The sequence below is a fragment of the Prionailurus bengalensis genome, chromosome D4, assembly GCF_016509475.1.
Source record: "Prionailurus bengalensis isolate Pbe53 chromosome D4, Fcat_Pben_1.1_paternal_pri, whole genome shotgun sequence".
Classification (NCBI taxonomy): domain Eukaryota; kingdom Metazoa; phylum Chordata; class Mammalia; order Carnivora; family Felidae; genus Prionailurus; species Prionailurus bengalensis.
The window spans coordinates 91,221,234-91,245,371 of NC_057359.1; the positions used below are offsets into that span (position 1 = coordinate 91,221,234).

Genomic DNA, 24,138 nt, shown 5'->3' on the forward strand with positions numbered 1-24,138 from the left:
GGTGCGGGTGCTCCAGACAGTGCCCGGGGACAGGCTCCGTCCTGTCTGCACTTCAGCACACCGGCCGCAGGGGGCAGTGTGGAGCTGGGTTCAAGTCTTGGTCGCAGTGACTAATCCCAGCGGCCCCAAGGGGAACACGAGGTGGACAAGACCCCCCCTCCCCCATGTTCCGGGGAGGACAGATATCATGGGAGAACCCTGCGGACGGAGAGGACACGATCAGCAAGAGTGCCGGGGTCCCTGATGGGCCCCTTGCCGGATGTGGGACTTGAAACCTCAGTCTGTCCATCTGCAAAATGGGCGTAGCGAAGATGCTGGCCTCACAGCTCCCGGTGCCCGGGAAGGGCTCCACGCACGGGAGCGGGCGGTGCTGTTTTACTCTTACTCCTTCTCCACTGTTCCTGTCGGCGGCCAGACAGGCCACGGGGACGGGAAAACTCTCAGCCACCCACGGTGGCCGCCGAAGGAGCTCACCGTAGCTCCTCTGGCAGGGAGGATGGAGGGGAGGAGGGGGATTCCCCAGGTGCCCGTGCGGGCCTATGACCCCTGCGCAGCAGAGGCAGGGGGGCGGCTGAGATGGCTCAGAAGGCCTTACATGGTGGGCTCCAGGAGGACGGGCTCCGGGGAGGAGGCTGGTGTGTAAGCGGCGGGTGCCAGGCCCTGCTTCGGGGACCGCTTGCAGAGTCCGGGGTCCTCCCGGGTGCCCGGGGGCTGGAGCGTGTGCTGCCTGCTCCGTCCTCAGCTCCACACTCTGACTCAGCAGGAACACAGGTCTGGCCTGCCAGGGGCTGCCCGACTGGCCTGGGCCCAGCCAGGCTGGTTCCCCAGCCGCCCCCCCCCCCCCGCCCCCCACCGGCCCTGGCCATGTCGGCCGTCCGGTCAGCACCCGGGCACTTCTGTCCCTTCCCCGGAACCCTTGGCTGAGCCACCACTGGGTCTCCCTTAGTCCCTCCGCTCGCATAGGCGTCTGCTCCTCAGGAGGACCTTTCCAGGGCCGGCTGGGTGGCCCGGACCTCAGCTTTCCCATCCGTAAAATGGAGCCGTCAGACCGGCTGTCTCCTACATCCCCGGACCCCGTTCTGGGGAGCGCCGGAGGACCGGATCCCCTCCCGAGGCAGAAGCCGGACCGGGCCGAGGCTGGGGCCGGGCTTTGCCACCTCCAACCCCCCCCACCGTGACCCCGGGCCCGCGGCTGGTCCGCCCGGACGCCCCAACGCGTGTTCCCCGTCCCGGACCCGGGAAGGCGGCCTCCCCGCTCGCGGCTCGCTGCTCTGGGCCGCCGCCGAGGCCGCAGTCGGCAGGCAGCTGGGCCGGCCTGGCCGGGCTCCAGAGGCGCGGAGTGGGTTAAAGTGTGCGCCAGGCCAGCCGGCGGCGGGCGGGGGAGCAGCCTGGTGGGAAGTGTGAGTTCCTCCCTGTCTGCCTGACAGCTATAAAGGCGGCCGCGCCACAGAGCCGCCACTGGGCTGCGCGCCTCCCCGGGAACCCCCTCTCGTGGGTGCTCTTTGAAGTGGAGGACGGAGGCGGCCAGGGGGAGGAGGAGGGCGGGCGAGGGGCAGAGCCTGCGGCCCTCTGCACTCTGAGCCTCCCCCTGCTCCCGGCACCTGGCACCTCCCTCGCACGGCGGCTCTGCCCCCTTCCCCGGGAGGACGACCTGCTGACCCGGGGGCCAGGTAGGCCACCTCCGCCTTCCCGCATTGCCCCCCCCCCCGTGGCCCTCCTGGGGCACAGATGGAGCTCTGAGGGGGCGGGGGGCCGGAGCATCTCCCGGTCCCCCCCCCCCCCCCCGGGGAGCCGTTATGTAACAGGAGGAGGGCTCACGGGGAGGGGTCCGGACCCTCAGCTCCCAGCCTCGGGCGCCTGAAGCCGGTCTTTGCACGGCGAGCCTCTCCTGCCGGCCGGTGGCTGTTTTTGGACCCCAGGGAGGGATGGATCCCGCGTGAGCCGGACCTGGCCTGTGGCCAGCGGTGTCTGGGAGCCTTAATGAAAACCAAGTGTGGGGCCGGCTCAGCACCTGTCTTCGGCTCAGCAGGCAGGAGCTGGGGCACCGACTGGCCAATGGGACTGCTGAGGGGGGTGCTCTGTGCTTGTGTGAGGCTGGGGGGGGGCGCAGGGGGGTCTGTAGGTGGAGGCCTGCGGGGGAGGGGTAGCAGACGGGGAGAGGGGGTGGCAGGCAGGCAGCCGGGGACGTGAGGGTCTCGAGGACTCCGGCTCCAAACTCCAGGGTGACATTCTTAGGACACACGGGCGTCACTGGCGGGACTCCCGCAGATCTGCAGGTGTCAGCCCTGCAAGGGGAGGGGGGCAGATTTGGAGTTGGCTTCGGGGCTGGCGGGGGTGGGGGGCGACTTTCACACCTTCCTTGAAAGTAGCGGGGGGGGCGGGGGACGAGTCCCTGAGTCTACTCTGGTCTGGGGGGGCGGGGGGCGGGTATCTGGCCACCTTGCCGTGTGGCTTTGGGCAACTTGGCTCCCCTCTGTCGCTTCCAGGCTGTAGGGGGACAGGCTTGGCGGCTTCTGAAACCCCTTCTCTGACCTGCTGGCAAGTGACACTCAGGACCTGAGCTAGACCCTGGACAGAGGCCGCCGAAGGCCCCCGTGCCTCCCTTCTAGGAGGTAGGCGTCCCCACAGTGGAGGCAGATAGGGGAGGCTAAGGGCTCCCCTTGGTTTGACCCCTGGCAGGGAGGTCGAGGGGTGTTTGGGGCTGACAGTGCTAACTTGTTGGGGAAGAGACAGCCCCGTAGCTCTGGTCTGCCCTGACTCCACACCCCGGGAGACAAGGGAGGGACACAGGTGCCTGGACTCTGTGCGGCCTGAGATCCCTGAGGGTCCCGGGCCCGGCCCCCTCCAGGGCAGGGGTAGCAGGGGCCAGGGAGGGGAAGGGGCTGGCGGAGCGGGTGGCATCCATGGGCCCCTCCAGCAGCCCCGTGTGGCTGGCAGGGAGATCACTGTCCCAGGTGGGCAGCTAGCACTGAGCAGGTGAAAATCCCCAGGGGCTCTTGTTCAGGCCAGTCCCCCCAGTGGAGATGGCGGCCTGAGTTCTGGGGCTTGGCTCCTTCGTCCAATGGGTGCGGCCTGGGCCTGCAGCCTCCTCAGCTGTCCCTGCTTTTCTCCGCAGGCCCTCTCTAGGGAGCTCAGGTGGTCAGAGGCAAAGCACACATCCCTGTGCACCCTTAGATGGGAGGTGGGGCAGGCTTTGCAAGCTCACCGCTACCTGTGGTTCTCGTGCCTGTGGCAGGCATCGTTAATCACTCACCCGCCTCTCCCAACGGGGCCACCAGGCAGCCACTACCAATCAATCCCAGAGAGCCCCCGGGCCTCCGTGCTGGGTGGGCCCCGAGGGCTCTTCCCTTAAGTGGACTCTCCTCAGCTGTCAGAGGAGCTGGGTCTGGCCTGGCAGTGACCGTGGCCTTGCTTCCTAGGATGGCTGGCAGACGGCAGCCTTCACGCTGGGTGTGGTCCCTGCTGGCTGTGGCACTTCTGGCTGGGCGTGTGGCATCTACTGGGGCCACGGTGAGTGGGGAGCAGGGTCCCTCACCCAGATGGGCTGAGGTGGGAGGGGCTGCGCGGCAGGTGTAGGGCACGTGTCCAGCGAGCCCTGCGTGCACTCCCAGATCCCCACACAGCCCCGGAATACGTCTTACAAGCCGGTCAGACCAGCCCCTATGGGGAGTCTGGCTGATTTGGGCAGGATGGGGTTGGAGGGGGCTGAGTGCTTCCTTCCAAGCAAAGTCCTGGAAGGAGGCATGTAGACGGGGCAGGCTTGTGTCCCACAGAACCCAGGCCGGGGCCCAGGCTGCTCGGGAGAAGATAAACAAGGACGGTGTGGCCTCAGGCTCCTGCCAAGCCCCCAAGATGTTCCAGATCTCGACATTGGGAGGGCTTAAGGCCCACGACTTCCGGGGAGTTCCCTCCAAGACCGCCCTGGACACCTGGGCGGGGGTGCCGAGGGACCCAGCCGGGCTGTGTGCTGCTGACCACAGCAAGGGATGGTGGGCCAGTCCCGTTCCAGCATCTTCTAACCGTCTGTGGGGACTCTCGCCCAGGACCACAGCCCGACGTCCAACAGCCTGGAGGGGGGCTCGGATGCCACCGCCTACTGGTGGGGAGAGTGGACCAAGTGGACGGCATGCTCCCGCAGCTGTGGGGCCGGCGTGACGTCCCAGGAGCGGCACTGTCTGCAGCAGAGGTGTGGGACTAGCACGGGGGTGGGCAGCGGGTGACAGGTGGGTGGGGGCTCAGGCCGGGAGGGGTCTTCAGGCGGAGGCGGCACAGGCCAGGTGAGTGAGCCTTTTTGCTGGCCTGTCAGGGCCGAGGCTCCTGACGGGTCCTGGGCGACCGTGTCCTGGGGTTCACCCTGCCCCGGGGCTCTGGGGACAGACAGCCCTTTCGTGAGAAGGCGTGGTCTGTTTCTTGGGATTTTTTTCAACGAGGGGTGAGGTCTTTCCTGGTCCTTCTTTTCTGAAGACCGGAGTCGAATTCACACGGGAAAAAACATACGATGTACTGGTTACCATCGGGCGGGCCTGGGTTCCAATCTTGCTTCTGCTACTTCCTTGCTGTGTGACCTTGGGCAAGTCGCTTCATCTCTCTGAACATCAGTTTCCTCATGTATGGAGTGGTATGGAGTAAACGTTCTTGGATTTATTATCAGTTCTGTGTACAACCCTGGGCTCTGTGCCGGGGGTGCAGAGGTGAATTGGTATCTTCCCTCCCCTGGGCTGCGGTGGAGTCGTGGGGGGCCAGAGGAATTAAGGGGGGGCTTCCGGGGCCCGGCCCAGAGGCCGTCTGGAGCAGGGGCATGGTCGGTGCCCGCAGCCCGCGGCCCCCAGCCCCCAGCTCAGAGCCCGGGTCTTCCCTCCAGGAGGACGTCGGTCACGGGCGCGGGGAACAGGACCTGCACGGGCACATCCAAGAGGTACCAACTGTGCAGACTGCAGGTGAGGCCCCGCCTGGGCGGGACCGCAGCCCTACCCCCAAGCTCCTTAGGCCGGCCTCAGGCAGCCCCCAGGCCCTCCAGGCACTCTGCGCCGGGTCTGCCCTTACTTCCAGTGAAGAGAAGGAGGGTGAGGGGTCCTGGGCTCAGAGCCCCCTTCACGTCTCGGATCACATCTGTGCTGTGCACGCGCAGGGGTGAGGGCTGGCTTCTGCTGGGGGCGGGGGCTCACGTGCGGCCTCTAACAGGCAGATCTCAGACTGCTCACAAGCCCTGTGCCAGGTGCTTGCTGGGAGACCGACAGTCACCAGGTGTCCCGTCCCCAGCCGTGAGAAGTCTCACTGCAGCTCCCCAGGGGGGACAGGAGATGCTGACTCTGCCCCAGCCTCTGGGTGCCCTTCAATGGGGCCAAACCAGTCTGGACCTGAACTCCCCTCACCCCCCCCTCCCCACCACCCAGAACAGGTGTGGGGTAGAAAGACAGCAAGCCATAGGGGTCTTTGTGTCCCCGTGAGCGTCTCTGGGTATGTGCACGCTCGAGGAGTTAGGGCCTGAAGGGAGGCGGGCGGCCACAGCTCCTGTGTTGGCATCGCTGGTCTGCTCCCCTGCTGGACGCTTGTGAGCTCCTCCGGAGGGAGACCCACCTACTCCCCGGCGTGACCGGCTGCCCCCCCCACCCCCAGGCCTCCCTCCTCTGCCCCGGGCCGCAGGCAAGTGGGGGACGGTGCCAGCACAGCCGAGGCCGGGCGCCCCTTCCGGCCCCAGTGCCTCTGGGGAGGAGGCTGGGGTGGCGGGGACGTGGAAGGACCCTGCCCGGAGCACCAGGAGGGCCAGCGCATGTAGGCGTTTGAGGGACGGCAGCAGCCCTTTTGGTTGCCCCCTGCTCCTTCCAGAAAGCGAGTGGGACTGAGGGAGAACCAGAGGCCACCCCAGCCCGGCCGCAGCCACTTCCTGCTCAGCCGGGACAAAAATGCCTTTGTCGGGCCGAGTTCCTCCTGGAGCCTCCTCTCTCTCTCTCTTGCTCTCTCGCTGGCTCCGCAGGAGTGTCCGCCGGACGGGAGGAGCTTCCGGGAGGAGCAATGCATCTCCTTCAACTCCCGCGTGTACGACGGGCGGACGCACCAGTGGAAACCCCTGTACCCCGGTACCAGGCCCTGGGCTGCCCAGTGGGGAGCAGAGTGCGAGGGCGGCCCCTCCACACCCGACGGCTCCCTTCTGGGGACGGTGGGGAGGGGACACCCTGGCCCGGGGTGGGCAGGTGGACGGTGAGGCCCGGCGGGAGGGGTCAGGTCACAGGCCACCGTGAAGAGGAGTCGGCCTCTCTCACTCACGCACGGAGCAGGTGCCGGGCCGCCCGGGACCGTCCGTAGGGGGATCCGTCCCTTCCGCTCTCCCGGCCTCAGTTCTTCCGTTGTTCGCGCAATGGGTGGGAGGAGCTAACGCGGGTGTCGGCGGGACGGACAGGAAGTTCCTGAATCCCCCCACCCCACCCCACCCCACCCCACCCTGAGACCCTCCGTCTCCCGGTCAGACGACTACGTCCACATCTCCAGCAAGCCGTGCGACCTGCACTGCACCACCGTGGACGGTCAGCGGCAGCTCATGGTCCCGGCCCGCGACGGCACGTCCTGCAAGCTCACCGACCTGCGAGGGGTTTGCGTGTCTGGAAAATGTGAGGTTGTTAAACATTGTAGCAAAAGTACCACTGGTCTCACTGCGCTGACCGCCCCGCCTGTCCTCCTGTGGCAGTGGCGGCCCGGGGGCCCGGGTCGCAGCGCCCTCCCAGCGGCCCTCTCCGCCTCCCTTCCTGCAGCCCATCGGCTGTGACGGGGTGCTCTTCTCCACCCACACGCTGGACAAGTGCGGCGTCTGCCAGGGGGACGGTAGCAGCTGCACCCACGTGACAGGCAACTACCGCAAAGGGAACGCCCACCTCGGTAAGAGCCCCCCCACCCCCCGCGCCTCGCCCCTCCCCGTCCGGCCGGCTGCGCGCTGTCTCCGGCCTCGGGTGCCTCCTCGTGAGCTCCTCTCCCTCGCTCTCGGCCACCTGAACGTCCCCGCTGTGCCCAGGCGGGCCGGCCAGGTGCTCCGGAAGGCCCCCTCTGGCTGGGGATACTGAGCCGCTCTTCGTTGAGTGCCTACTGAATACCGGGTGCCTGAGTGCACCCTCGCCTGGGGGATCGTGTTTGGCCTCTGCGGCAGCACCCAAAAGGGGGAAACCGAGGCACAAGTCCCATCCTCGTGTGAGGCTGATGCGAGATTTGAGTCCGCGGCCTAAGCCCTCCAACCCGTTTGGCAGAGTCGGCCCCTCCCTCCCCTTGGGCAGTGGCTGGTCGGTCACCCAGTGTGCCCGTTTAGGCCTGGCTCCACAGGGGCTGGCGGGGGGGGGGGGGGGAGAGGACAGGTGGGGATTTGGGGGTCTCTGCCTGTGACAGGACTTTGTACTTTGCAACGGTGTCACTTTAGCACTCAGTACTACACTGACTGCATTTCTGGGTCTCTCCAAATGCTTGTGGGGTCAACCTGGGTTATCACAGCCTTCAGACTGGGAAAAGCAGGGCACTGGAAACCCACTTAGCAGATGGGGAAACCGAGGCCTGCATGGGGATTGCCTGCTCAAGGTTCCCGAGCGAGGCTGGGCGGGTCCGGACTAGTTGGAGCCTCCGTGGACCCGGCTGTCGGGGACCCTGACCATGTCCACCCCACACAGGAGGGATAATTTCAGAGCTTACGTTAGGGCTTAGACGAGGGGCCCGGGGATGAGTCTGCTGGGCTGAGGAGGGACTGGATGAAGACCGCAGGGAGGGTCTGAAATGGAGGGCCCAGGGCAGAGCAGCCGGACAGGTGTCTGAAGGACCCACAGCCAGTGTGACGGGGAGAGGCTGCTCCTTGCCGGATCCCGGGACGTGTAGATGGCAGTGCGTGTCTCTGAGCACCTAGGGGCCGCGTCCCGTGGACTCCCGGCGTGGGGGCCTGGGACTGACGCTTCCAACCCCGCGACACCCACATAGTCCTTCCTGCGCCCGGGCCGAGGCGTTCGTGCCTCGCACATCACGAGGCAGGTCCTGGACGGGTGCCACGGGCGCGGGAACAGTCAGAGAGGGGTGAAGACACTAGTCTGAGGTCACACAGCCGGGAGTGGCAGAGCGGGGTCTGAACCCAGACAGCCTGGCTCCTGGGCCTGTGGTCCTAAGCGCTGACCCACAGTCTCCCCTGATAAATGTGTGCGCCCGAACCACGCCGATGGCCCTGGGCCGTGCAAGAGCCGTTATTAGATGCGCAGGAATCTTGTGAGCCGGTTGCTAATTTAAAAATGAACGTATTTAAACCCACATTTGAATAAATGGCAATTAAGCCAAATCATCATTTCCTGTTCATTTCACCGCTGTGTGTATTATGGGCGTGTAGGGGAGACGCTGTCGAGGGAGGCGAGGCGGGCTAGTGTGTGCCTCTCCCCTGCTCTGCCTGCACCCGGCCCAGCCCTCGGGGAGCCCGAGTCGGGCTGGGGCGGGGGTGGGGGTGGGGCGTGGTTTACACTGCAGACCAGAGCTTCCCGCTCTGCCCCCCAAGGAGCCACTCAGCGCACTCTGGCTCAGGGCCTTTGGGCGCCTGCAAAGGGGGGCGAGGGGGGTACAGGTGGACTCCCCGCGCTGCCACTGTTCCCTCCTGGGAGACTTTTCTATCTTAGGGCTTTCGGAACCTCTCCTCTGGGGTCTCCTCCCCAGACCACCCTCTAGGCCGTGCTGGCAGCACCTGTCCCTTCCTCAGACCCCGGCCCCCCTAGACCCTCAGTCCCTCCGTTGGGCGTCTCTGTGGGGGTCCCCACGGCTGCCTCCCCACCTTCTACGGCCCTCAGCTGTATTTGCCCACCTGCGTCTCTGAGTGTTAGCAAGTCTGTTAAATCAACATGGTGCTGGGCCAACACGGGCCTTTAAAATAGTAAGAGTGACCGTGCCCTCGGGGCCAGGCCCTCCCACATGACGCAGAGTGGGAGCCATCATCCCTGTGTGCAGATGAGGAAGCTGAGGCCCAAGAGCTCCAGTGACTTTTTTCAGAATCATCTTGGTGACATGTGGCAGAGTAGGACCCAAGTCTGTTTGACCCCAGGCAGATTTAAGGTCCCTGTGGCCCACGGTGTCCCTCCAGAGGGGCTGGGGCAGGGCCTTTGTAGGAGAGGGTCGTGGAACCTGGGTGAACCCGAGCCTGTCCCCGGGCGGCACAGTGCATGTCTGCAGGGCCTTGGACTCGTGTCTGGGCCCGGGTGCAGCTGTTGAGGGTGGGGCTGCCCTTAGACAGCACCCCTCCCCCACCAGGAGCACAGGAGGGTGGTGACTTTCCAACTGAGCGGGGCCGGCCCACGGCTCACTGTCATCTGATGTCCCCCAGGTTACTCTCTGGTGACCCACATCCCGGCCGGTGCCCGAGACATTCAGATTGTGGAGCGGAAGAAGTCTGCCGATGTCCTAGGTACGCGTGCGGGGCCTGGGTGCTGCCTCGTGTGGACTTGTGGGTGTGTGGGGGGCCACACGTGTGGGTGGATTCTTGACCCTGGATCCGTCCTGCAGGAGAGAGTCAGGCCCCAGAAGCCAGAACTTGACCTGGCTGTGTGTGGACGTGTGTGTGTGTCAGGGGGGGGCTCATAGGGAAGCTGACCCCGCCCCCACACGTGACAACACGTAGTGACTTCCCGTCCCTGGAGAGCCTGGCCCAGGCCAAAGCTGGAGGTAGATCCAGAGCACGGGGGTGGCCCGGCTGGAGGCCTTCAGCCGCACGAAGCAGAAGTGAGACTCAGACTCGGGCCTGTTGGCTCCCTGGTGGAGGTTCTCGCCCCTGGATGGTCTCTGCGGGGCAGCTGGACCTTGGTAGGTCGGGAGCCTTCGACGACGTGAGGATTCTGGGCTTATTTGCATAAGTGAGGCCCCGAGCTGATGGCAGTTTCTGGAAAGGCTGCCTCTGTAGTTGGAGCGTTGTCCTGACAGCCTGCCCTGTCTGTGCCCCCCCGGGACGCAGCCCGAGGCCCTTCTGGCTCAGGTGGGTGGGTGCTGACACCACTTAGCTGCTCTGCACGTGGCCTTGCCCTGGGTGGGGGTGGGCGGGGGGCCCCCGGGCAGGGAAGCTGGTCCCGACGCCTGGCTCACTCCCCCGTGTCTCAGGGCAGCGTGGGAGAGCCAGGACTGCTGGGTGAAAACCGCCCTTCTCGGGGGACGCCGCGGGTAGGGACTCTGCTAAAGGTCCCCGCGGTGGAACCTGGGCTCTCGGCCCCCACACCAGCAGTTCTGCACACTCCAGGCCCCCGGCCCCACCACCCGAGTTCGGGAGCCAGGCCTCTGCCAGGCCGGGGGCTCTGTCCCCCGCTGGGAGGGTGGCGAGGCCAGGAAACACGGTGTTCTCAGAGCTGGCTGCAGAGAAATGGCTCTTGAAACAGCCGCGTGGAAACAGCAAGGGCAGCCTCGGAGCAGAGGCAGAGCCGCAGGAAGGAAGGTCATTACTGTCAGGAAACAGGCTTTGGATGCCGGCCGGGATTTAACCCTATGCACATACCTGGAGGCCGGGCTGGCACGCGCCCCAGGAGGCGCAGCTTGGACCCTCACTCACGGTATTTTCTGACGTCGCTGTGTCGAGGGTATTTTTCCAGCAGACGAGTCTTGCTTGCTGCATCTGCCTGATAATAAACGGATGGCCCCCCCCGCCCCCCCCCCCCCCCCCCCCCCCCCCCCCCCCCCCCCCCCCCCCCCCCCCGCTCGGATTGCATCAGGAGCTCTGGAAACTGAACTCTTCCCCTCCCTCCGGCCAGCTTCCGGAACTGGCTCAGAGGACACCCTCTGAAAGACACGCTGTCCCCCACCGTGTGGAGCCTGCCTCCTCACTCCCATCCCCTGGACCCGAGGCCCCGAGCACCCTGTGAGCCCTCCGCAGCCCCAGGGAAGGGCCAGCTGCCCTGAAAAATCACCCCAGCTCTGGAGAGTTGTCCCGGCCTCCGGGGTTGGCAGGAGACGGGCTGCTGAGGGCTGCACGCACGTTCCTGCTGTCTGGGCGTCATCAGGCTTGGGTCAGGCCCTGGGAGTGGCTGTCCTTCTGAGGTCCTCTGTTCCAAGTGTCCACCCACACCCCGTCTCAATGACAGGGCGACTGAGAATGTGCCCGGGGCTGCCCTCAGCCACGCCTGGGAGAATGGACCGATGGGGTAAAAGGTCAGCCTGGTCACGGCAGCACGGGCCACAGAATGTCATGGCTCCCGGTGTCAGCATGGCACTGGCCAGCTTGGGATGGTCTGGAAGGGCCTGCCGGCGCTGGTGGGACAGCGTCCTGGGCCAGGCAGGCCAGGGCTGCAGTGTCGCTCAGTGTGGACCCTGGAGGGGCATGGAGGTCCCCTCCCCATGTGTGGTCCCCTCCCTTCCCAAGGTGGGAAGCTGGGCGGGGATTACTCACCCAGGGTCACAAAGTGAGTTCTCAGCAGGGCCGGGCTGATGGCCCTGCCCTGAGCTGGCCAGTGCCTGCTGTCCAGAGCACGCCTTCCCCGGGCGCTGACCTCCCGGTCCACTTGGCCGCTTAGTCTATGCTACTCTTCACCTCGCAGACTCTGGCCTCTTTAGAGGTGACCAGAGACACCAAACGGGCCCCGGGCCAGCCACCTCCACCTCCTGATGGGAAAGCGCACTCACCTCTCCTTAGCATTCGCTGGCCGGGGCCACATGCTGGACACGGTCGGAGCTTCCGACTCCTCCACGAGAGGAGGTGTCCTGTCTTCGGGGTATTCGGGGAGGGTCGCGGGGGTGAGCTGGCCACAGGTGCCTGAGTGAGTGATACTGGCCACTCCCCGCCCCCCCGCCCCGTCCTCCCTGTGGCTCGTCCAGCTCATGTGACCAGGTGGCTCTGCCCTGTGCTCCCTTAGCTCTCGCGGATGAAGCCGGCTTCTACTTCTTCAACGGCAACTTCAAGGTGGACAGCCCCAAGAACTTCAACATCGCGGGCACCGTGGTCAAGTACCGGCGGCCCATGGACGTCTACGAGACCGGCATCGAGTACATAGTGGCACAGGGGCCCACCAACCAGGGCCTGAACGTCATGGTGCGTGAGCCGCGGGCTTCGGGCCGCCAACGCCGTGCCGTGGCCCCAGGGTGTGTGCGCACGAGGCAGCGTCCCCGCCCGGCGTGGCGAGGGTCGTGCTCGGTCACTCCTTGTGCACCCGTCCGCTCGCGGTTTGATTCCTGTCCTTAGCCTCTATCAGCTCATTAATGCGTTGCTTCATTTGCCCGTCCCCTCGCTTACCCAGCCACCCACTGTCTCACCCTCACCCAAGTAATCATTCATTCATTCACTCATTCATTCATTCACTTGCCATGGCCGTTAGTGCCCCCGGTGGACTGCAGTCATCACGATCTGCGGGGTTGCTAAGGACAGGAAGTAGACGGGGACGCAGGCCCCCTCCCCCACTCCATAGTTGGGGGTTGGTACCCCCCGCGTACTTCCCTGCCCCGGCCGCATCGGCACTGTGGCCTCTCTGCCAGGTCCTCAGTGCTGGGGGCCCCAGGCAGTGCCTGTGGCCCCCTGCTACCCGCCCCCCCCCCCGGATGCTCACGGTTTCTGGGGGCACAGCACAGGGGCGAGGAGAGGGCGGGAGAGTTTGGACCTGCTCTGCTCAGCTCCCTGGGAGCGTTCCCATGGCTAGCGTCTAGAAACAAGTGTCGTTGTCCTGTGGTGGCCCGGTGTCGAGGAAATGTACAAGGACTCATCCCTGGAAACAGGTGACGCCCAGGTGGGCAGTTCTGGTGTTTTTCAAGGTCTGCGGGTGTTCGTGGAAGCTGAGGGGTACGGCGGGGCCAGAGCCTACCCGCCCGACCTGGCATGATTTCTGGATCCCACCGTGGTGGGCGTTTAGATCCTCACTTTGTAGACAAGAAACCTGGGCACACAGAGATTACTGACTTGCCCATCACGGACCTGTCGGCGGTGCAGCCAGGCTTGGGGCCCGGGTCAGCCTGGTGCTGGAGCCGGTTGTGTGTCTAAGTGCCCTGCCAGAGGGGTCTCCAGTCGTGGTGCCCCCCCCCCCGCCACCTCCCCACACTGCTTCCTGGCTGCAGAGCGTCCCTGGATGGCCCCAGAATCTAATGGGGGCCACGTATTTCTTCGTCTGCCCCTGGAGCTGCCCCTGAGGCAGGCCGGCCGGCTGCCTGGCTTCCCTGCCTGCCCGCAGGAGCTGTGTTGCAGGTCAGGATCCCAGGAAGGGTCTGTGAGCAGCAGGGTTTAGGGGTGACAGGAGCAGTGGCCGTGAGGGGGTGAGGGGGACAGGCCTGGACAGAGGGAGATGTTGAGCCGTGCTGCCGGTGTGGTCAGAGCCTCAGCTGATCCCAGCAGGGGCTCTAGGGTCGCAGTGGCCCCTCGAGTCCCCTGGACTTGAGGAGGAGAGGCGTGGCCTAGTTGCTGAAAGCCACAGGGATGGGCGTGGCCTCAGGAGAGGCGGCTCTCTTTGGCCGACGGAAGTTCCTGGGGCAGGGCTCGCTATGAACTGTCCCCAGCACACTCCAGGCAGCTCACTGAAGGGTGGGGCCCCGGGGGCTCGCCGCCATGCCCGCTGGTACCCATTTGCTTGGTGGAATGCTTGGCAGGAAGGACTCCTCTAGAATTCTGGCTGGCTTCCTCCCCGGGAAGGCTGGCGAGGTGACTGGCAGCTAGCCTGGGGCTGCCAGCCAATCACATCACTTGCCTCCTGCGCTACCCACTCCGTATTCTCCTCTGCTAGTCTAGGTGGCTCACCTGGCCAGGTGTCCCTGTCCCTCCTACCCGAGGGGTCTGGGCTCCTGGTTTCGGGGCCCTTTTCCATCCCTGTCCTTGTCCCGTTGCCACGGGCAGGGCGATACCAGGAGAAGCCCCAGCGGGGCAGCAGGGAACCAGATACATTCTCTGCCCCTGGGGTTGAAGCATCCCGACACGGCCTTGGTGGTCAGGGTCAGTCCCCCTGCTGGGGCGGCCACTCCTCTCCGGCTGCTCTCTGCGCACAGGGTGCCAGATGGCCCAGGTGGCGGTCACAGCTTCCCCTTTGTGAAAGTGTTTCCCTGCACCAGGACCTGTAGACCTGCAGACCCTAAGCCGCAGGGACTAGAAACCCCAAATGCCCGCGATTGCGGAGGCGACTTCCATTTTGTGCTTCCCGGGCCCACGCTGTCTGCCCGGTGGGGACGCAGCACCGTGTCGGGGCGATTCCTCGTATACTGTGTCGCGGAGGGCACCCCGGCCCCTCATCCTCGCGGGGTCCTGCCCTCTCTACGTGGCACCGTGGCCTCAGCGTGCGCGGTCACATCAGGCCGCAGCGTCTGGGTGACGCGGCCTGTGCATCTGACGGTCAGGTGCCTGCTGAGGCACCTCCTTTGCTGTGACGTGGGTCCCTTTGTCCGATGCAATGTCACGTGCCATCCTGCCTCAGCGGATCAAATGCTCTGGGAGCCCTTGGGTTTGGGGGCCGGAGGCGCTGTGGTCAGGAAAGGCAACCTCGTGGTCACTTCCCTGCTAGGACAGAAGGGCGTCTAACGTAGCCCGCTGGCCGTCAAAGAGCTGACGGCCCCTCGAGGCACGGTGCCGCATGTCAGACTCTGTCGGTGCTGGGGGGCTTGGTGAGTGACCGCCCTTGCCCTTGGGGCCACGCACGGCACCCATCCTTGCCACCGTGGCTGTCCCCTTCATGCACCTGTTGTGCCATCAGTGGGGGGACTGATGGCAGAGGCTGGCCTGTGTCACCTGGCAAGGCCATTTCACCTATAACCTGGTGTCCGGTGTCCCTCCCATGGGGGGATGCTCCCAGGGGCGCATCAACGAGGGACACGGCGACCCCCATCTTCCGCCTGTGGCACGGACCCATCCCCACGTGTCTCCTCCAGACCCCCTCACCCCCTCACCCCCTCTCAAAGCCCTTTCCAGCCAGGATCCTGAGCCACCACCCAAACCATGTGCACCGCCCACGAGGCAGTGTGTATTCTCACCTCGGGCTGCTGTGCTCTTCCTATAGATTAGATGATCCCACACATGCCCCGTAGAGCCCCCCGGGAGGAGTTTTTTTGAAGCCACCCCTGAACGGGGCTCCAGTGAAACAGATCCCGTTTTCAGCTCCTACCGCCCTCCCCGCCCCGTACCAAGCTGACCCGTCTCTGAATCAAGTTTGGCCCTTTCTCTCCTCTCAGACTTCACCCTAACGGTACCCCGTGCACCTGTCGTTGTGAGCCGAGAGATGTCAGGGCAGGGGCCTCGGGTGATGAGAGTCTCAGTCACCTGCCGAGCCGGCGGTCTTGTCCTCTGCTCTGATGGTGCCTAATCCCGGATGTGACATTTCCATCTTACGACGGGTGGCTGCGTAACTCCCGGCTGTGTCACTTGGTGGAGTTCGGCTCTGGCTGCGTGAGTCACTCGATGTCCCGTGGTCAAAGGGTTCCGTCTCTATAGGGCCTGGTAGCATGTCACAAGCTCTTTTCGAAATGATGTGATATTTGTCGTGGGTGGCATGGCTTTGCTCCAGAACGCTGGAGGACTGCGTGATCCTCTTCCTATCAAGGCTTGCCAGAAACCCCGTGTGACATCGCTCCCCGATGCTATAGAACCAGCTGGGTGTTATGGCCCAAGTGGCAGGCTGTTTATCCCGCAGCCTGGACCGACTGTAGAGCCCCTTCTCCTCAGGACCCCCACTGAAAGCTGGCAGCTCTTACCCGGTATGTGGATTGGATCCACATTTCCGGATACGTGCCATGCTATGTCCAGAATTCTTCTTCATAAGGGAGGGAACGCAATGCGATCCTCTGCCCTCTGCTTTCAAGGGCATGTCCTGGCATGCCCTAGGCCACCGACCCCGAAGCGTTCGCCGATGGGGGTGGGGCACTGGATCTCCACAGGGCTCAGTGTAAGGTCTTCTGGAATCCGTAGGCTTTCCAAGGCCTCCCGCATCACTTCCTGTTCAGCTGGCCTGGTAGACATGATGTCACCAACGTAGAGGACCCGTGTGATGTTCTGTGCAACGGTCCAGACCCCCCTGTACTGTATGACGCCAAGGAATGGGGGAGTTGGCACGGCCCCGGGTACAAACCCGCACGTGTATACTCTTGTCCGTTCCAGGTGAACGAACACCACTTCCTCCTCCCCACGGGGGTGGAAGAGAAGGTGTTTGCCACGTTGGTGGCCGCAGGTGATCGACTTGAGGTCATGTTAATCTGCTCCGGGAGCTGCATCTGAGGCTCCCGTTGGGCTGGGTTTGGAAGGGCTCCCCGTCATCCTCCCGGATCTGTCTTGTTTTCGTGGGCGCCAAACCGCTGAGTGAAGCGGGGCACATGGGGACCACCACCTCGCATCCTCCGGCAACATTAGGAGTGGCTCTGATCTCTGTAGTTTCCCCAAGATGCAATTCTGTTTTGGATTTACTCTCTTGGATGGGCATGGGGGTCAGGGGTTGGGGTCACGGGCTTCCGCTGAGCTTTCCCTGCAATGGTAGCGCATAGCCTACAGGCTAAGGAGCCGACTACCAGCAGTGGACTTGGGAACTGGGTAAGCCTTGGACCCAAGGTGAGCCACGCCGGGCGCACTGTGAGCCAGACCTGGGCCACACTTGTTTGTCACCCACAAGCTCTCACGCTAACAGGGGGCGATGATGATGCTTTGGGTCCCTGATAAACAATGACCACTTGGACCCTGGTTCCCAAATGTCTGTCCGTTTCTCCAGCAAACAGTTAACCAAGTCAACGGCTGTAGGCTCTTTGGGGGAAGAACTGGGAGAATCATTACCATATACACTTGTGGTGGGTCCTTTGTCCTGGGGACCTGGCCGTTCCATCATTCCGTGGATTCTGGGTCCAAACGCTGGCCCAGGAAATGGGATAGGGCTGTGACTTTTCTGGGGCAGCTGTCCTCCGCCCCCTGAACATCCACCCTTGATACGTTCTGATCTTACATGTTGAGAAGCCCCTTTTCTGGTCCCACTTATTTGTCCGGGAGTCCTTTGTCCTATCCGCCGTGTGCAGACGTCTCTGTGGGTCAGGGCTCCCGGCCACCACGTCGGCCTCCCTTATTCTGATGATCGTGGGGAGTCTGGTTCTATCACAGCATCTCCTGGCATCCGCCCTGGGCTGCGGTCACTCAACGGTGTCCCTCGAAGTGAAGTCGGTGCCTTCTCGCTGGCCAATTTCTTTTCACGCCGGTGAACAGGATGTCCTGCAGGGGGCTCCTGCAGGAAACGGTCACCTGGCGAATTTTCCAGCCTTTCCCTCCGCTCCCACGCTCCCACTACCTGCTATGCCTTTATTCTCCACTTAGTGCTGGCCTCACTTTCTCCACGCTTCCAGGAACCACCCTGGGGGGTGCACTGGCACTTTCTCTCAGAGCTACACCCGGGGTGGGAATAAAGTGCAGATGGGGTTTTAGTCGGCTTTATTACTGAGAGCATCCTGTGTGCTCGGGGCACCCTTCCCGGCCCGCGCCTCGAGTGGACAGCTCCCTCTGCCCCGCCCTGGGCGTGCGCCCCTGCTCGCGGGGCTCTGGAGGCCGGCCGCCCTTGGGGAGCAGCACAGCGCGGGCAGGGGCACCGTCCTTCAGTCGAGGGCACGGCCCTGGGAAGGGCTTGGCTGTGGGCCGCGGCCGGGGCTGCTTCTGGCCGCCCTGGACCGGAGTGCAGCTCTCCTCTGGGGGCTCGTGGCCCGCAAGCCCCGAGCCGCTCCCGGCTTGTGCGGAAGGGGTGAGGTCCCGCTTCTCCTCCTCCCTAGGTGTGGAACCAGAACGGCAGGAGCCCCTCCATCACCTTCGAATACACGCTGCTGCAGCCGCCGCACGCCCACCGCACACAGCCCGTCTACTACAGCTTCTCAGAGCCCGCCTCGGAGAGCGCGGAGAGCCAGGAGCTGGACGGGGCCGCGCTCCTGGGCTTCCTGCGGCACAACAGCTCTTTCTACGGCCAGGCCTCCTCGGAGCGGCTGGGCCTGGACAACCGGCTGTTCGGCCACCTGGGCCCGGGGATCGAGCTGGGTCTGAGCAAGGGCCGGGAGACCAACGAGGTGTGCGAGCAGGCCAGCGGCAGGGCCTGCGAGGGACCCCCCAGAGGCAAGGGCTTCCGAGGTAACCAGGAGGGCTGGGATCAGGCAGGGGCTTCCCAGGGAGGGGGCCTTGGGCAGAGGGTCTTTGGGCCCCCGCGGCCGGCAGACGAGGCCGATGAGAGGCTCCTACTCGCGGCTCTCCTGGGACAGGCACGGCACGGGCCCCTTCGCACATGCCCTGCTTTCCATCCGTTCTTCCAGGGGGATACGGGTGTCCCCACTTGACAGATGGGGGGGGGGGGCTGAGGCTTAGGTGGAGGCTGGGCTTTCCCACATCCACAGTTGAGCTGCGGGTCAGACCCGGGACAGTCTGTCCTCAGAGCCCGTGTGCTTGCTCATTTGGTAGAGGCAGACGGCACGCCACAGTGTGGCAAGAGCTCTGGAAGGGGACGACCGGCCAGTGAGGGGGCACGGGCGGACCCTGAGTTCTCAGAGAGCATGGCCCCTGACCTGAGGGTTTGGGAACCAGTGAGGAGTAGCTGGGTGAGGCTGTGGGAGAGGGTGGGGTGAGAGAGAGCCGCTCAGGGCCGACAGCCTGGCAGGCAGATTTCAGGGAGGTAGCAGGAGGTGTGGCCAGAGATGTAGGGATTCGTGAGGGTCCCCGAGTTGCAGGGGTGCGTGAGGGTCCCCAGAGATGCAGGGGTGTGTGAGGGTCCCCGAGATGCAGGGATGTGTGAGGGGCCCCAGAGATACAGGGGTGTGTGAGGGTCCCCGAGATGCAGGGGTGTGTCAGGGTCCCCAGAGACGCAGGGGTGCATGAGGGTCCCCGAGATGCAGGGGTGTGTCAGGGTCCCCAGAGACGCAGGGGTACATGAGGGTCCCCGAGATGCAGGGGTGCGTGAGGGTCCCCGAGATGCAGGGGTGCGTGAGGGTCCCCAGAGATACAGGGGTGTGTGAGGGTCCCCAGAGATGCAGGGGTGCGTGAGAGTCCCCAGAGATGCAGGGGTGTGTGAGGGTCCCCAGAGATACAGGGGTGTGTGAGGGTCCCCAGAGATGCAGGGGTGCGTGAGGGTCCCCAGAGATGCAGGGGTGCGTCAGCATCCCGAGATGCAGGGGCGCATCAGGGTCCCTGAGATGCAGGGGTGCGTGAGGGTCCCCAGAGATGCAGGGGTGCGTCAGCATCCCGAGATGCAGGGGCGCATCAGGGTCCCTGAGATGCAGGGATGCGTCAGCATCTCCAAGATGCAGGGGTGCATCAGTGTCCCGAGATGCAGGGGTGCGTTAGGGTCCCTGAGATGCAGGGATGCGTCAGCATCTCCAAGATGCAGGGGTGCGTCAGTGTCCCGAGATGCAGGGGTGCATCAGGGTCCCTGAGATGCAGGGGTGTGTCAGCATCTCCAAGATACTGGCGTGCATCAGTGTCCCTGAGATGCAGGGGTGCATCAGGGTCCCCGAGATGCAGGGGTGCATCAGGGTCCCCAAGATGTCTGGGTGTGTCAGCATCCCTTAGATGCAGGGGTGCGTCAGTGTCCCCGAGATGCAAGTGTGCATCGGGGTCCCCAAGATCCATACCTGCAGTTTGGTCGTGTTCCTGAGGGCCGTGCACCGATCACCAGGACTGCCTGGGCCGACACTCCAGTTTTTGAGACCCTGAGAACCTTCTAGTAGAAGACATTTTCGAGGTTGTATTAATCCCCCAGGACAGCTGTAACAAATCACCCCAAACCGGGGGCTCACGACAAAGAGAAATTCATTCCCTCCCAGTTCTGGAGGCCAGAAGTCCAAAATCAAGGTGTCAACAGGTCCAACACTCGCCTGGAGGCTCCAGGAGGTGGGGGCGGTCCTTCTCGCCTCTCCCGGTTTCTGCAGGCCTCAGGCGCTCCTGCGCTCAGGGCCATGTCCCTCCGTGGGTCACACGCCTCTGCCTCCGGCCTCTGCCTCCGTGGTCACACGCCTTCTCTGTGCGTGTGTGTCTTCTCTTCTTCTAAGGACAGCAGCCACTGGAAACAGGGCCCACCCTAGATCCATGATGACCCGTGTCTACATCCTTAGCCACTTTTGTGAGGATCCCGTTTCAAATAATCTCACGTTCTGAGGTTCAGGGCAGGTGCGAATTGTGAGGAGGACCCAATTTATTTATATATTTTGAGGTGGGGGGGGAGGACAGAGAGCGAGCAGGGGAGGGGCAGAGAGAGAGGGAGAGAGAATCCCAAGCAGGCTCCACGCCGTCGGCACAGAGCCCGACACGGGGCTCAAACTCACAAACCGTGAGCTCATGACCTGAGCCGAAACCAAGAGTCGACGCTTAACCGCCAGAGCCCCCCGGGCGCCCCGAGGGGGACCCTGTTTCATCCACTGCAGGTTCCCCTACGAGAGGCTGTGCAGGCCGGCTCGCACACCTCCGCTTGGTGATCTGTGTGCTCTCACTGCCTCCGGGAGCCTCTCGGTTCAGGTGTTTGCTGCGAGCCCCACTGGCCCCCCCACCCCGCCCCCACGGGCGGCCCTTGCGCCCACACAAGGGAGCACTTGAGAGTGAGCCACCTGTCTCCCTCGTAGACGGCAATGCCACCGGGACGGCTCTCGCGGGGGACAAGGATGACCCAGAGGTGGACGCGCATCTCCCCTCTCAGCAGCTCCTCTCTGCCAATGCCATCTCCGACCGGCTCCTGGGCACCGGCTCCGACTCCAGGGAGCTCCCCTTCAATGACACTGGCAACAGCATCTTTGTGCAGGGCGCCCCGAGGAGCTCCCCGGCTGACAGCCTCTACGTGGACTACGAGGACAGCGAGGGAGCCGGCACTTACCTGCTCAATGGGTCCTACCTGGAGCTGAGCAGTGACAGAGTGACTAACACCTCCTCCGAGGCCCCGTTCCCCAACGCCAGTGCCAGCCTCCCCGCCGTGGCCGGGAACAGGACCCACAAGGCCAGGTAAGTCCTTGCTCCGCTGTCGGGGAAGCCGGGGCGGGTGCTGGCAGGTGAGGCCAGACCCCGGGGGCAGACGGGAGACAGTCACTCGTGGCCGGGCTCCCCGGCCCCTGGATCCGAGCAGGGCAGAGGCCTGGGTTGTAGCGAGTCTTTCCCGCAACTTTGGCCCACGGGTTACAGCGGTGCTGAGTGCCCACGTGCGGCCGTGACGCCGCTTCCGGGGGAGGGGGAGGCCGAGGCCGACAATTGTGAGTGCTCCCTGTGGGCCAAGCTCGGACTAAGCACCCGTAAGCACGGGAACACCCGTCACAACCGCCCTTAGGGTCAGGGCAGTAACGGGGACTCAGAGAGGGTCACGGAGCCCGAAGGCCTGGCTTCTCCGTCTGGGTGGTCGTCGCACACGTGGCCGTTGGGCAGCTCCTGGAATGGGGAGTGGCTCGGCACCAACCTTCACTGCAGCCCGAGAGGAGATGGGGAGGGGTCCCGTGGGGTCCTCAGCCAGGGGCCAGACCCCGGAGCCAGGCACTGGGAATGAGGCCTTCTGCTTCGGGGGCTGGTGCTGCCTCTAGGACGGGTCCAGTGAGAGTCTGTCTACCTGGGCCAGGCCCCTAGAGCCTGGGATGCACCTGGGGATGCCTGGACAGTCACACCTGGGGACAGCTGGACAATAACAGTTGGGGACGTCTAGACAGTTCCCTGGGGACATCTGGACGGTCATGTCTGACCCTGGGTTAGCAGTTGGGAGCAGGGTGGCCCCAGTCCTGCCACCACCCCTACCAGGAGACAGTCCCTGGTGACAGGTCCCTTAGGCTGATCATGGCCACCCTGGAGTGTCCCTGCACCGTTCCCCAGAGGCTCAGGGGGCAGCGAGGCTGCTTCAAGTAGAGCGAGCCGGGCTCAGCAGCCACCCGAGGTGGGTGGGGGCCAGAGGAGGGAAGGACTCAGTGGGTTTGCTTTTGTTTTCTGAAGACCAACCCAAACCCCTTGACTTTAGACACCAACACGAATGGAGCCCTGGCCAGGGCTGAGGATGCAGAGGTGGGTGTCCTTGGGACCCTGGGGGTCCACTCATAAGGTGATGTGGTCGGGGTGACCCTCTCACCCTCACCCAGGGGACAAGAGCAGCGAGGCGGGCCCCCCACAGCCCATGAAAGTGCTTGCCCCTTTTCTCAGGCTCTTTTCTGAGGCCCCCTCCCCCCCCCCCCCCCAGCTGCAGGGACAGCCGGGCATCGGGCTCACGGGGCACATCTGGTTACCTTTGACAGGCTCTGGGTGGAATTCTTGTTCGCAAATTTGGACGGAGTAAAGCTCTGGAAGCTTCTGTGGCCGCTCTTCTCCCCCCAGGGCGGTCTGCTCACCTGACCAGGGGCCCGAAAGTCTGCAGGGTGTGGGTCTGGGGGGCACGTGGGACCCAGCGGCTGAGAGGGGTGACAGGCTTCGCTACGAGGCGCAGGTCTGAGTCCGAGAGTGGGGTTCGTGGGCGCGGGGGCCAGGGTTCACAGTGTGCCAGCACTTGCTGGCGGGGCCTGGCCGGTGACTGAGGCTCCCAGCCCGGTTCCCGCGTCTAACCAACCTGGGCTGCTTTCAGCTCCCGGGCTGTGCCCAGAGGGTTGCAGTCTATCCCACGCGGAGGCACCGGGGAGGACGCGGCAATGGAAACCCCAGTAGTGCAGTGAGCCTCCAGGGCGGGGCCGGGCCTCCCAGGGGCTGAAGAAAGTCGGCTGGCAGGTCTGACACTCAGCGTCCCCCTCTCAAGGGGTCTGTGGGGGTGACACAGAGGCCCCGCTGCTCTAATGCAGCCTGCGGCCTGGAGAGAGCTCGGGAGACCCGGGGCGCCGTCCCAACTGTGCCCTGCACTTCCCCGGTGACTCAGACGCGTCTCTGACTCCCCGTCCGCGTCCCTGAGTGAGGGCCCGCCAGCCGGGCAGCCGAGGACCCCCGGGCCAGGTCAGGCACGACCTTCGGGTCCTCAGGCCACAGTTCCAAGAGTCTCTCCTGCCCCACCCCGGCTGAATCGTAGCCCACTCCTCAGCCCCGCCGGGACCCACTGCAGAAATCAATACGCTGGGTCGTCTGCGCTCGGAAAGTCCCGACGCGGTGACGGGGCGGCGCCTCCAGCCGGCTGCCATCAAAGGATGCTGGAGAGCTGAGACCAAAGATGGTCTTTTGAGATAAAGGGCTGAGGGAGGCCGCGGGGAAACCACCAGGCCAAAATAGCCACCGCGCACGGCGCGTTGTCCAAACACAGGAAGTCGCGTCTGCTCGACAGAGGCCGAAATCAAAGGGGCAGCTCAGAAAGGAAAGGTTATTTTCATCTCAGAACAGCCTCAAACAATCGAGGGAGGCCCCCCGGTCACCAGAAGCAGACGTTGGGAGCCAGCGTGCGAGACACAGAGACGCAGGGTCTCTCTCCGGGGCCCTCGGAGCCGTCCTGGCAGGGACTCCCCGGCCCTCGTTGTCTGGGCCCAGAGCCCCGAGTGTGGCGCACAGGGGCACTCTCTTCCCTCCACAAGGAGGCGGGCGAGGGGCTGGTGGTTCGGGCGACTCTGTGGGTGTTTCTCTCCTGGGGGGCTGGCCACTTGCAAGCACAGAACGGTTAGGCATTCCGTTGTTGTGCAAACACGAGCAGGGCTTTTCAGGAGGGGCTTTGCTGCGCCTGACGTGTGCCCGTGTAAGAGTGATGTGTGGGCAGCCCCTCTAGAAATACCTTTTGTGCTTAAAACCCGGAGGGTTATTTTGAACCAGGCCGCTCTCTCCCGAGTCCAGGATGAGTCACGCGGCCTGCTGGCTGAGGAGCGTGTAATTACCACAGTTCCCCCGTGGGTGGGGCGGTGGGGCCTGGCCGGGACCTTCTCGTCTCTGTTTGTTCTTGGGGAGAATTGACAGCCGTGGTCGTCGTCGTTGAAAGGACGGCGGGGGTAGGGGACCCGACCAGGAAGAGTCGTGTTTTCCGAATCAGGCTTCTGGGAGGGCTTGCTCAGGGGAGCTGGGTGCTCCCTGGGGGTTTCTACGGGTCCTTTGCTCTGAGATGACGAGGTCTTGAGTGGGTGGGGAAACCGCATTTAAGATTTTTTTTCTCCTTCTTCAGGAGGTGGGAGGGGGACCTTCCCCTCCCTCCCGAAATCTGTGAAAGGGAAGGGCTGTCTCCTGGTTGAGAAGCCAGCAGGTGAGGGGCTCAGCAGCTGTGAGTGGCCCTGAAACCGGCCACCAGCTCATGGCCTGCTCCCCCCGCCCCCTGCTTTCTCTTCCTCCACCCCTCCCAGCTCTCCGGCTCCCTAGGT

At 64.4% G+C, this 24,138-nt stretch overlaps 1 protein-coding gene across 1 annotated transcript in view; it reads left to right on the plus strand.

The window, feature by feature from the left end:
• The first annotated feature begins 1,420 nt into the window (after positions 1 to 1,420).
• ADAMTSL2 (ADAMTS like 2) overlaps positions 1,421 to 24,138 on the plus strand; it is a 36,554-nt gene continuing 13,836 nt past the window's right edge. Inside the window, exons 1-12 of the mRNA XM_043567232.1 lie at positions 1,421 to 1,670; positions 2,487 to 2,612; positions 3,420 to 3,510; positions 4,044 to 4,186; positions 4,862 to 4,937; positions 5,975 to 6,077; positions 6,465 to 6,610; positions 6,747 to 6,870; positions 9,320 to 9,400; positions 11,826 to 12,001; positions 17,665 to 18,013; positions 20,488 to 20,860. Of these exons, the coding sequence (XP_043423167.1) occupies positions 3,421 to 3,510; positions 4,044 to 4,186; positions 4,862 to 4,937; positions 5,975 to 6,077; positions 6,465 to 6,610; positions 6,747 to 6,870; positions 9,320 to 9,400; positions 11,826 to 12,001; positions 17,665 to 18,013; positions 20,488 to 20,860 (1,661 nt within the window). The 5' untranslated portion in view covers positions 1,421 to 1,670; positions 2,487 to 2,612; position 3,420. The remainder of the gene's footprint in view (positions 1,671 to 2,486; positions 2,613 to 3,419; positions 3,511 to 4,043; positions 4,187 to 4,861; positions 4,938 to 5,974; positions 6,078 to 6,464; positions 6,611 to 6,746; positions 6,871 to 9,319; positions 9,401 to 11,825; positions 12,002 to 17,664; positions 18,014 to 20,487; positions 20,861 to 24,138) is intronic.